The following is a 13416-nucleotide window of genomic DNA, read 5'->3' on the forward strand; positions in this document are numbered from 1 at the left end:
GATGATTATGCAGAAAACAGTGCTATTATTCTGTTACGGGTTCACAGTTAAAATCAGTCAGGAAATGCAAAAGTTTAAGGTTCCAATAATATTATCTTGGTTGCCTTGCATGGCCCTGTGTTGTGGAGTACATTTTACTACATAAAGACTAAATAAATGATTTTCTGTCACACTTGATCACCAGTATGTGATGCATTGCATTTATTATGAGTCTTTGATCAGCTCACCTGAACTCTTGTCTACTGTTTCATTAATCCTGGCACTATTTCTAACACTTAAAATCTCTGAGCAGCCTCAAATCGCTGCCAATCTTCCCTCCCCCAGCCCAGCCACCATAAAATACTATCTTCTGTCTCCAAAATGAAGAGGTTTCTCAGAAGTAACTCATCTAAGCCTCAGGCAGGCAATCTTCAACCCTCAGTTTGAGATCTTGTATCTCAAAGCTAGAAACTGGAGTGTAATAGTATTGCAAAAAGGAGAGCGTTTGTTTTCTATTGAGATATCACTCACTTCTAGCCTCGAAGGCCTGAGCAAATGAGTTATGCATTGTGTATAAAAACAGCCAACCCTCAAAACATACTCTTGTTATTTTTGTCCTGTTCTTCTATTGTTCACCTAATAGTCTAAACTCCTTAGAGGGGTTTTGCCGCCTCTGTATTCTGTGTAGTGCTTAGTATTGTCCCACATCCACATTCCTTCACAATAGCTTTTATGAATTAGGAAGGGCATGGGGAATGCAAAGACCATCTGTACTAGACTCCTACTTCATCAAATGTTTCAGTAATAAGAGAGAAGTATGAGATATTTCTCCCACTCAGTCTGAAAGGTCTCCCTGCCACTTAGCAATCTCCATTCAACCATGCACTCCTGTGGGATTGGATAGTCACCATACCGCTAATCTAACCAGTGATTCTCAATCCCACACACCCAGAAGATTGAGCATTTAGTGTACCTCTAAAACCCGTCCAAGCCCCCCTGTGCTGAAGCTAGAATGAGGGACCCAGCACCTGGGAAGGGAAATCCAGAGATGGAAGGAACCCTTAAAAAGCATAAAGGGAGCAGTGTGAAAAAAGTAATTTGGCAAGTATATAGCAATTTGTGTGGGAGTGCCTTCACTGTAGCTGAATGATAATACAACTGTTGGTCTTGATATCATGATGGGGTAAGTTGAGTCACAAAATACAAAACATTAGGAAATTATTTTGTATAAGACAGATATGGAATAGGCATGTCACTGCTCCCTTTCAAGAGCATACAACCTATAGAGGCTGTCCAAAACTACACACCTGGGACTAGGGTTCTCTGCAAGTATAGACAAATCTGACCAAGAAGGGTCACTCAGTGAAACTATTGCTGTTGGTCGTGGGTGTTTTTTAGGGCAGAAGGAACTTCTTTTAAGTAGCAGGTGTTTCAGAATATCTCGAAGGAGGGTAAGCCTGACAGAACTTACATGCTCATTAATATGAGAGAGGATCTGCTGTTAGGGGAACAGAATTGTACTGTTCTCAGTCTTTGGGGAGAGGACATGAATATTCTTGGCAAAAATATAAAAGCCCCAGTGTTTGATACCTGGCAAAGCTGAAGGTGCAAATCCAGAGTAAGTTGTGTAGGGTTTTTTCCCCGCAATGAAACTGCTTAATAAATGTAAGACTCAATTAGAGCGCGCAGAGGATGAAGCAGATGGTCTGTTCTGTGCAGTGAGTGCCATCTGGAGAGGGTTGCCCAGCTCTTTGATAGATGGCTTGTGTCCTGTGGTTGGAAAGAAATATTAAGGTCATGCTGCTGAGGTCTGAGGACCTCTTCCAAAGACTAAATCTATCTCTAAGTGACAGGGGAGTAAACTAGAGTTGGTCCGTTGTCATTGTGGAAAGACTAATATAGTCCCTTACCTTCCACAAACTAAGGAACAGCTGAAGGGAATCTATGTGGTTTGCGACTTTGTTTAAAAAAAAATTTGCTCTGACTCATAAGAATAGTTGTTGTTATCCATGTGGCAACATGATTGAAACATTTAGGCACTGTGAGGAACCTTGGATGTAATTAGGGCCCGGGAGCAAGGAATCCTACGATTGTAGTTCTTGCTGCCCTTTCCTTGTTGTGCCATCTTCAGCAAACTACTTAAGCACTTTGGGCCTAATTCTCATCTGTGAATTAGTTCAGCTCCATTGATGCTGATCCACCAGTTTACACCTGGAGAGACTTTGGCCCTTCACGTGTGTGTGCTATGACAGAAGGGCTTCCTTACCCCAATGGGATATTGTGAGGATTAATTTGCCTGTAGAGCACTTTTGAAAAAACAATATATAGTAACTGAATTTAATATTTGGCAGGGTGAGGTGAGATTAAATAGAGCTTCCTAGAACAGAAATTATAGACTCTTCTATAAAGCTCACTGTGGACATTAACCTGCAGAACTAATTTACCCTTTTATGAACATATCTAAGCTGTATCGTAAAGGATGGGCTCCCAATCAATCTTCCTCTATTTTTTCCATCCGTGTGCGGAATAAATTTTGTGTACTAAGGCATGTCCAGATGTGCACCACCAATTGAAACATGCTGCTGGCTCTGGGCTCTGTAATCAGCTGGTTGGCATTTGACTGTCTCTTGGGTGGCTGCCCAAGTGCTCAATTTACAGGCAATACTGCTCCCAATAGCTATAGGGATCTGCCAAAAATGTAAGGTGACTTTTGGACCACATTAATTTGCTTTGCATTGTTTCTGTATTTTTTCTATCTCTATCGCTATCAAGGTTCCAGTGACTAATGTAATGTTGACATATTTCTTTTCTATCCTGTTGTGTATGCTCTTCAAATTATTATTTTGAGATATATGAAACTCAGAGGAATACAAAACCTTTTCTGTTGAGTGGCGCTGTTCAGTACTTCAGGCAAAATTGGACAAGAATGTGCTGTTCTCTTCATCCTATGTATGCTGGATTTGAAGATATACACGTGTAGATGGGCTGAAAACAGATTTTAATCATAAGCCGAGACTGAGACTATTAGGGGTAAAATGTTGGAATTTGTTTTATGGCTCTGTTGTCACGGACCAGTGGTTCCTGTAATTCTAGTTATACACTGATAATAAAGTGTGACACCTTGATTTGTCAGTAGCTAAAAATGTTTTTTAGAAAAACTGTAGCCAGGACAGTTACTGGAAAGTAGCCTTTCTTTCCTTGCAGAATGGCTTACAGAGCTTGACAGGTATTTTCTTTCCTGGTGGGAGCTTAAAGTTGGGCCAAGCTACTTTTAGAAACTTTTGTCAACATGATGAAATCTGAAGTTGTTTGTGGCATATAGAAACTTTAGTAAGAGCTCGTAACCTGATTTGTGTCTCTGAAAATTCATACTTAATCAGTTTGCAAGAATGACGACATTAACTTACATTAAGTTCCAGCTTTGGTAGATGCATTATGTCCACAACAAATGCTAAAGTTTAATACTGCAATATCATATTTGTGTGATGCTTACTTTTATTTTAAACAGTTACTGTGTTCCACTTCAGAGATGGCTGCATTTCTGAGGTCCTGTATACAGGCAGTCCCCGACTTACGTGGATCCGACTTACGTCGGATCCCTAGATACGAACGGGGTGAGGCAACTCCCGCACATGCGCAGCAGCATTCCCGGGGCTCGCTCACCTGGGTCCTAGGATCCTCCTCCTCCTCGGGCCGGCTCCGACTGGGGTCCCGCAGAGCTGCCGGGCAGAGGAAAAGTGCCTCCCCACGCCCGCTGTCCCCCCCCCCCGCGACCTCGCATCCTGCACGCCTCCCCCCTCCCCCCCTGCCAGCAACAGGCTGCCCCCTCCCCTGAGCAACAGGCTGCCGAACAGCAGACAAAAGCAGCCTCTCCGCCCCTCCTCCCCCTATACATGCTGGGCTCCCTGGGCAAACAAAGACTCCACCAAAACAAACAAAGTGCTGGCCTCATTGTGTTAGCAAAAAAAGGACCCTCCTCCTAGAACCCTGGGTGGTGTGTGGAAATAAAGCTATTAGCTCAAAGCATGGTGCAGAGCTGTTTGGTATTTGATGAGTTACTCCTTTAGTCCTGAGTTTGTCACAGGGACAGAAATAGATGTGAAATCTTCTGAACAGGGGAACAGACAGCAAAACAAACATTAGAGGGGAGTTAACCTTTCCCTATGCTATCCAAAACTAAAAAAAATGTTTGGCTAGAGTTTCCCCTACAATATGTACCAGTTCCGACTTACATACAAATTCAACTTAAGAACAAACCTACAGTCCCTATCTTGTACGTAACCCGGGGACTGCCTGTATTTGTCACCGGTTAAATATTTTGATCTTCATTGTAAGGAAGACATTACATATGTATTTGTGTATATAATATTGTTAATGAATGTAAGTACTCTTCAGCAAGTATTTCTTATCTTGCAACAGATTTGTATGCTAATTTTCCAATATTTTATATCTTGTAGTTGTAAGCATCAGTGAAAGGAAACCATACAGCTACATGTAGTCTTTAATTTTAGCATTGGAGTGGTTGAATGAAAAAACCTGCAAATATTAAAGATAAAACAAATCCCCCATATCTGAGTCTCAAACTTCATATTTAGAGCATAGAGTAGTATCACTAAATGACTGTTCATTCATCTGTAGAATTGGAGAAAGTCATTGAAAGCTGTTGTAGCTTTAAAGTATTAACATTTATTGTTATAAATTATTCCGCCAGTAATGCTGCATTACTGAATTTTAAGACATTGCTCATCTTAACTTCATGAGTCTAGGACATAATTTTAATTCAATTGTACTCCATAAAATGGACACCTCAAGGATATTGATGTAATCAGGTTGAGTGAAAACTCATTTATAATGCACAAACATCTTAAAATTCCCTTGATTTTTTGTTAACTTGTATTGCTACTAGAAATAATGCTGGGATTTTAGTAAACCTAAAAAAGGGGGGAAACTGCAACATTTATACGGTGAGCAATCTCTTCCAAGGGCATTGACAACAGTCATTGCAAGAGATTAAAGATGGTTGGCAGTTCTCTGTTTCTGCAGAAAGGTGGGGGTGGATCCCTTGATCCTCCACTCTTCTTTCTCTTCCAATGTGGAGCAGAATTGTGGCCTTCAAGTATCATTAACATATTTCTCTAACTCTAGTGGATCAAGAGCAGCTGCTAAAGTCGAGTCAGAATTGAAATTTGAGTATGGGGATCTAAGATCATAATCAGAATTTTTAAAAAAATATTTACTCTTCAATGACATTTAAGGGTAGGAGGAATCATTGGACTTGATAACTAATACTCATGCTGAGGCTCAGGAGGTGCAAGTGGCTTTTTAATGAGTCTGCTGTGGGTTTTTGTAACATACAATATTAAAATACTAAGTTAATTAACAACCAATCAGGATGCTTTTACTATGTTGTTAATTGATGGTAGTTGATAAATATACAGTCTACCCACCAGAATGGGTTGAGCCTTGTAGTGCACATATAAGCAGACTCATAGGTAGAAAACAGATTTTCAGTTTATGAAATATTATACTGATAAAACCACCAAAAATTAGATTGTTACCAAATTTGAAAGTGTATTTATTTTTATATTCTAGTTCAGTAGTTTACCTTCCCAGCCTCCAGCTCCCGTGTTCTTTTTTTTGTTCTTTTTTTAAAATTGTTTTGATTCACATTGGTATTAAACAGACTGCTGTTTTCCATCTAACACCTGTTATGTTGGACAGCAATAATAGCAAGCAATAGCTAAGCTGTTTCATAAACTAATGCAAAATAATGACTAGTTTATAAAACAACTGATTGGAATCCGACAAAAGGCAGGATTCTAGCTTCCACTTTGATGCCTGTGCATTGATGGAAAGTCGGTGGCATCTTAATGACTGATTTTGCACCAATCAGACCCTGATTATTCATGCTGGCAGTGAGTTTATGAGGTTGTGGATGAATGGATGCTATAGATGCCATTAACTGTAATAACGGGGAACTTCTACAACAAAGGCATGTGCTAATAAAATCAATTACTGTTCTCATAAAATATGTTTAATGGCTAACTTGAATAACCTTGTACACGGAAAGTGTATACTGATGGGATTTTATTAAGATTTTTCTATTTGTAATTCACAGAGCAGCTGTTCATACAACTAAAGCATGTCTATTGGAACCCTCATAAAGCTGCAGGGTTTTGAATAGCAGGTCTTTCTGGTTATTTTTATTTGTGTGCAGTGTGTGCATGCTATAGTTACATGAAATATTCTAATTTCCATTACTTAGCTTACCAGTTTCCTAGGGCAGGGTCTGTCTTTTTGTTTTATGTTTTGAACATTACTTAGCATGGTGGGATCCTGGTTCATGATTAGGACTCTTAGGCACAACAATAATACAATTATTAAACATCTCCTCTTTTTCAGATGCTCATAATTTTCTGGAAAAAAATGCGTTTAGGCTGAAGAATCCCAGGTTTGTCAACCCAAAGATAACTGAAAAGAGCTGGCCTGATTCAGCTGAGATGTTTTAAAATAAATAATACCAGCATGAAAACATAATGCCCCCTCCCAAATGCTCTGATTTAAATTTTGCTCTAGCGCCAACCTTTGAGTTATGAAAGGAGCGTCAACCTCTGTTTGTTTTGTAGCGTTTAGCAAGAGAAAAACTATCAAGTGTGAAGAAAATTGATTTATTAGCTCTAAAGTTATGTTTCCATTTGGAGTATTTGGAGTATTTATGCACATGTAAAATAATTTTTCTGCATCACTATAGTGATTTTAGAACATTGGATGTCAGCTGGATTCCTCTAGCTTTGTTATCTTTAATTGTTTAAATTTGTAACTGCTGAGGCATTTACAAGCAGTTTGATACTTAAGGTTCTGATCCAGTGCCTGTTGAAATCAGTGGAACAACCTAAATGTTACTCTCTCCTTAAGTGAGGTGTTATCTCATAGTGCGGTATTTTGATCATATCCGCTTGTTAAGGTATTGTTTCAGCTCTGTAAATTTTAAGTTTGTACATGGACACGTAGGTATTTCATAGTAGATCTTGACGAAATTTGTCACTTTAAAGCTTTAAAACACTTCTCAAATAAATATTTTGTTCAAAATTTTCTGGGTTTCTTTTTTTTTTAAATGGAAAAAAATGAAGTGTTAGCTTTCTCTCACTTCCTTTTTCTTATCCTTTTTCCCCACTGGAAGAATCAGGTTGGAATGGGAGGAAAAAGAAGGGGAAATTTTTGTTACATTTTTCACTAAAATAACAAAAAAAATGAGGAAATCTTTGAAAAATAATATTTAAAAGATATCTAAAACATTCCCATTTTTTGACCAGCTGCATATTCTGGTATATTTAAGTAACATAAATGGGAAATAGATGACTGTTAGTTTAATCTAGTGTTATAAAAATATGAGATACAAAATAGCAGAGTTAGCGCTGTGTTAGAAACCATAACTTTTGACCTCGCCCTTGAATACTTGATTTCTCAACCTTAATAGTGCATTAATGTATTTGCATTTAATTTCTAATATAAATTAATGATTTCCTAAATATTCTGATTGGGGAATCACACTTTCTTTTGACATCCGTTTAAACGTTGCTGTGAATATTAATGTCAAACCTTATTAGAGAAAGGACTTTTTTTCTGTAGCAGCACCAAAAACTGATTGAGTGGTTGATTTGTTGTTTATATTTTCTGTTTCATTGTAGAAATTTTTGGTGCTTCCTTACAGAAGCACTTCACTTTTGCTTTTGTGCTGTTTGGTCATATTCCTCTTCAGCCTCTTCAGGTTTAATATGAATTTCTAGACAAAGCATTATGTTGTCTTTATTTTTCTGTTCATGTTTATGCTATTCTTTTGTCTGAGAGCGAGTCTTTTCAGAGCACAGTGATCTAGTGCTATAGTGTTATTCATTCCTCCTTTCGTGACAACTTTCTTTTACACATGGAGTGCCTTTGAGCTTCCCACTGGGGGGTCAAAATCTGTCACTGGGACATAACTCTGCATGTTGGGCCTGTAGAATTCTGTTCCTGGCCAAGCCACTGATTTGTATGTGGCATTGGGTAAGACATTTGATCTTTCTGTGTCTGATTGCCTGTTTGAAAAATGTGTCCAGTGTTGTTTACCTGACCCAGTGGAACATTTTGTGGCCTTGTTTGTAAAGTGCTTTGTGATTATGAAAATTGGTACCATGTATATGTATACAAAGTATTTATTTCATTGTTCATAACACCGTTTAAATGACATCCTAAAGTCTTTTAATTTTGACATGTGACATACTTTGGAGGGGGCATCATGAAAATTTGGTTCATGGAGACTTTGGGATAAGAGGATTTCTGCTGAACTGAGATTTTACTGAAGCCTTCTTTCAGTAAATGACTTTTTCGCTTCAGGGGGACTCAACAGAAAAGATTTTAAAAACAAAACAAAACCTCCCCAAGAACTGTCAGACTTAGGTTACAGGACCAAAGTTTAAAAGGATAAATCAGCTTTGAGTTAGCCATTTTTTTATTATAAAAGAGGAAAACCATTGGTGGGACCCTCTTTCTGGATGATGTTATGGTATCCTCTCTCACTGAGGATATCTCTCCAGGGGAGGGAACTCCAGTCATTAGGAAAAGGCAGATGTTAGTAATGGGGGTTTTATCAGAGGCTGGGAATGAAAGACAGGAGAGGGATTATGTGATAATTACCTGTTCTGTTCGCTCCCTCTGGGGCATCTGGCATTGGCCACTGTTGGAAGACAGGACACTGGGCTAGTCAGACCTTTGGTCTGACCCGGTATGGCCATTCTTATGTTCATTGCTAGCTCAGAAGTGCAAGGATTATACTCACTTGAAAGGTTTATCAACTCTTGTGAAGGTTAAAGCTGAACTGCAAAACAAAAACAAATATTCAGTAAGCTCATATTTTGTGGTAAATGCATTCTCACCCTCCATCCTCTACACAAGAGTGAAAACTCACCTTTTTTGTGACCCTGCCCCCCGCTTCTGAAATTTTAGTATTTTCAGCTTTCAGGGATAAGTGAGTAGTAGGTGCTGTATGTTTCACTTTCCCAGTATTGCTCAGTATTGCTTAGGGTGACGTGTGTTTCTGTTAGTTTTTATATTACTATTCAACTGATGTATTTTGCACACATCGAGTAATCGCTGAGTGTTGTCCATGGAGTTTGATAATAAACACATGCCTTGATATTGTGAATCTGAGCAAAATTCTATTACAATGGATAATATGGCTGAGATATCTATTGATTTGAGTTTGGAGTCTAGTATGGTCTGCTTCCTTGCCTTGTGTAGATTTTTCTGCAGCAATCTTTTATAATTAAAAAAGAAAGTTTCATCCTCTGAATGTAAGAGTAAGTCTTTAGACTGATACAGATTTTGGAAACTGAATGTAAGCTGGCCTTTTAAATACAAACATGCATTGTACTCATAATTGTGCTTTAAAAATCTGTCCTGCTGTGGTAACTTGATTTTCTTTAAAATTCTCACTAGAGAGGCCCAGCAAGCTTAGTACAGTAATTGGTTTCTGATTTGCATGTGTGCTCTGTGTTCCCAGGAGTTTTTTGAGAACCCTGCTTTTCGCCCTGATGGCATGAAACTCTACCCAACTCTAGTGATCCGTGGCACTGGCCTGTACGAGCTCTGGAAGTCTGGAAGATACAAGAGTTACTCTCCAAGCACCTTAGTGGATTTGGTGGCTAGAATTCTGGCTCTCGTGCCGCCATGGACGCGAGTATACCGTGTTCAGAGGTAATTTTTTTGTGGTGGGCTCGTCTTGACTGTGCAATTTTGAATCTAGTAGGATCTTAACCACAATATTTATTTTTGTCTGTCTCAATCCATCACTGCCCTAAAGTTTATTAAAATTGCTGTCAGTCAGTGGGTTCACTTGAATAATGTGGGGCACCAGAGTTGCAGATTTCCTCTTGGCTGTGGAAAAGGCCTGTCTAGCCAAACTCTTATTAATGAATTCGTGCAGCTGTTGATACTTTCAGCTCAGGGATCCTGCTTTCCCTCCTCAGGGAGGGCATAGGGGTCAGCACTATCACACTGAAGTAACTCCATTCATTCTTTTCGGATTATATCCTGAGAAGAACTAATGGGCACCTCCTTCCTCGCATTTCTTTTGTCCTTCTGGGGATGTATCCTCTCACCTGTCATCTACATTTGCATGCTGTCCCTTGGGGAGATGAAGCAGAATGGATGGAAATGGCAGTAGCATGCAAACAGCACTAAGCCATATTTCTCCAATGGCCTAGTTTAAGCAGTGTATACGAAGAAGAAGCAGCAGCTAAAGTTGAATCCTGAAAAGAGGAAGTTTCCCACAGAGTGTGTCTGCTTAGTGACCCTAAATTCCATGTTCTCCTGGACATCTCATCACTTTTGGATATCCACAAAGCCACAACCATGAAAAAAATCCTCTTCTATAACAAGACTTCAGATGCCTGACACCATGATTCACCCATTGATGACTTCTAGGCTTCATCATTGCCACACCCAGGAACAGAACTGGCAACCATAAAGCTAGCTAGTTGACAACATAACAGTCCATCTGTTGAATAGCCCAGGTCTGGAGAGCTTAATTACCTTGCAGTGCTCTGCTTCATGCACTGGTTTCCTGAAGAATACTGAGTCCTAGACAAGGTTTCATCCCTCAGCTTCCAAATCCTCTATAGATGTGGGAGCAAGGCATCCTGTGACCGTTGTTCCAATGGAATCTGATTGAACAGGAAACCTCCAAAAGTGAAGCTAGTGTGTAGGAGGCAGTTTTCCCAGTGACTGCCCCATGAATCTGGAACTCACTCCCAAAATAGATAAAGATGGTCATTGAATTGCATTGCCGCACCTTCTGGACAAAATGGAAAACTCCCATCTTTGGCCAAAACATCCCTCAGTAAGACTATATTTAATAGGGGAGGAGGAAGTAGAAAATAAATCCATTTACTCTGACTGGTGGAAAGAGATTATATCTTTGTGCACATGCTATGTTTATGGGAATAGCTCAGCTGCTGCTTTCATGATGGTTACATAAGAGCTTGCATAGCTAGGTGAGGTTGAAAAGGGATCATTGAATGCTTTGTTGGTGCCCATGAAAAAATGTAAAATGAAGGAAATTGCTACTGGCACTTTGAGATGCTCAAGTGAAAGATGCTCTAAGCACCTTAGAGGAGTAGTTGAGGCAAACATTCAAACTAGTTTGGGGAGAGAGCTTGATAAATTAATGAATGGGATTATGGAGAAAGGTTGCCTGTGTAACCCACAAGTGTATGGGTTACGCCTGCCCTAGCTGGGGCCTGAACTTAATGATCCTGGAGTTTCTGTCTAGTCCTATGATCCTGTGTAAGTATTTACAGATATTCTGTTCTAATCTGGATTGATGGGAAGTCCTATTTGCTTCTGCCACAAAATGCTCATTTTCAAGATGTTAATATGATGATTGAGGTTGCAAGTTATTTCAGATATGCAAATGAGGTGATCAGATATGTGTGGCTTTTAAAGCTTATTTTTTATTTCTTTGCAGTGTTTTATTTACCACATCAGTTTCGAAAGTGGCTAAGTCTTCACACAGGGGTTTATTGACCAGGGTGGTCAAACTTACTGCCCTTCGAGCTGAATATGCAAATCTTGACAAGTTTGAGTGCCGGAGGCACGAGACTTGAGGCCCACAGGAGGTGTGACTGCGGGGTCTGAGTCCTGACGGGAAGGTGTTGGACCCTGCAGAGCACGACTGCTGGGTCTTGGATTTTCAGCCCACACAAGGAGGGGATCTCGGGGCCTCAGTGCTGTGGTAGGTGCCTGCCAGGGTTCGGGGTTTCAAGAGGAGCAGCCCTTCAGCCCTGAGTCCTGGCAGGTACCTCCTGTGAAGTTCCAAGATCTGCCTATGCACTGGGCTGAAGCCAGAGGTGATGCATGGGAGGAACACATGGGGTCATATGTTTTTCCCCCATTCCCCTAGTTTTTGCCGGGGTTTGCTGGCCCACTCCGTGCGCAGCAGCTGCTGGAACCATCAGTTTGGGAGCTGTGGCTGTGAGAAGCTAAAGCTGCTACCTGTCCCTGGAGAGGTGAAGCAGCAGCAGCCCCTCCCTGCAGCTCCCAGCTGATGGCTGATGCCTGCCCATGTACTAACACTTGGGAGAGCTGCTAACACCTGCAGGAAGGGTAAGGCCACTGAGGGTAAGGGGTGTGTGGCTCAAGCTGTTGCAGGGTCTGAACTTTAAATTGTGGCCACCCCTCCTCCTTTCAGCAGGCATCTGTCATCTCTGGCCCCTCCTCCTGCCCCCTCCTCCTGACCACAGCCTGCTGAAGCTCCAGAGTCTCTCTTCCTCCTCGTCCCCAGCCTACTAAGTGGAGAATGGGGAGTATCAGGAGCTCGGCAAGCCTCACTTTGTCTGTAAGAGCCACCTATGGCTCATAGCTGCATTTTGGCCACCCCTGCTGGAGACTTAGTGCTAGAAAGTGTCAGTTGGTTTTGTTTGTGTTCTTGTTGGGAAGAACACAGCAGCCTGGCCCTTTGGAGCCGTTTCATAACGGTCAGATGAAAATGCTGTTCTCCTGTACTGTGTTTGAAGTCTGTTGTCTTGGCTGTATGATGCCTTAGTTACTCTAAGAAATTAGATGAATAAATGAACTAGCTAGCTAGTTTTCATTTGGTGTGCGAGAGAGTAAGGGGTGAGGAATTTTTCAGAGCCCCTTCTGCTTGATAAAAAGTTCTGATCCATCGCAAACAAAGCGAGGGCAGGAAATAGTATTCACAAAGCTTCTGGTGCAAAACCCTAATACTGGTAAAAATGTTATTAAATGTATTTAAAGTGAGTTTGGTACTGGGATGGAATGAGAGCCCCGGAGCCTAAAGCCCTCACTAGCATAGCCGGTGCAGCAGCAATGCAAACTCTCCCTTCCCTTTTTTGCCTGTGTACTTCTACTTGCAGGGATATCACCTTTAACATTGAGGGTCTCCATGGCTTATTCAGACCTGGGTGCCTGTGCTGAGATTGCCAAATAGGGTGACTGTTAATGATGGCTTTTGTGACACACATTCTTAAAAAACTGGATTGATACCTGTTAATACAGTGGTCCCCAACACGGTGCCATTTTTGTGCGCCTGCCAAGTGCTCGGGGCTGGCCTGGCCCTGGGCACGTGGTGCATGCGCTGTGCCAGAGCCGGCCCTGGCGCATGGTAAGCGCCCGCCCTGGGGGCGCCGCGAATTGGCCGCTCGTGCTCCGGGTGCGCGGCGCTTGGAGGGCAAGGGGGGAGCGCCGGCCCCAGGCGCGCGGCGCTTGGAGGGCAAGGGGGGAGCGCCGGCCCCAGGCGCGCGGCGCTTGGCGGGGGAGCGCCGGCCCCGGGCGCGCGGCGCTTGGCGGGGGAGCGCCGGCCCCGGGCGCGCGGCGCTTGGCGGGGGAGCGCCGGCCCCGGGCGCGCGGCGCTTGGCGGGGGAGCGCCGGCCCCGGGCGCGC

General features: G+C 41.8%; 1 protein-coding gene across 1 annotated transcript in view; it reads left to right on the forward strand.

Annotated features, from left to right (window-relative positions):
• The window catches only part of ELP3 (elongator acetyltransferase complex subunit 3), a 152598-nt gene that overhangs the window by 85693 nt on the left and 53489 nt on the right, over positions 1 to 13416 (forward strand). The window contains exon 10 of the mRNA XM_075923284.2: positions 9518 to 9711. Within this exon, the coding sequence (XP_075779399.1) occupies positions 9518 to 9711 (194 nt within the window). The remainder of the gene's footprint in view (positions 1 to 9517; positions 9712 to 13416) is intronic.

The sequence above is a fragment of the Pelodiscus sinensis genome, chromosome 3 (genome assembly GCF_052426305.1).
Source record: "Pelodiscus sinensis isolate ZL-2025 chromosome 3, ASM5242630v1, whole genome shotgun sequence".
Lineage (NCBI taxonomy): Eukaryota > Metazoa > Chordata > Testudines > Trionychidae > Pelodiscus > Pelodiscus sinensis.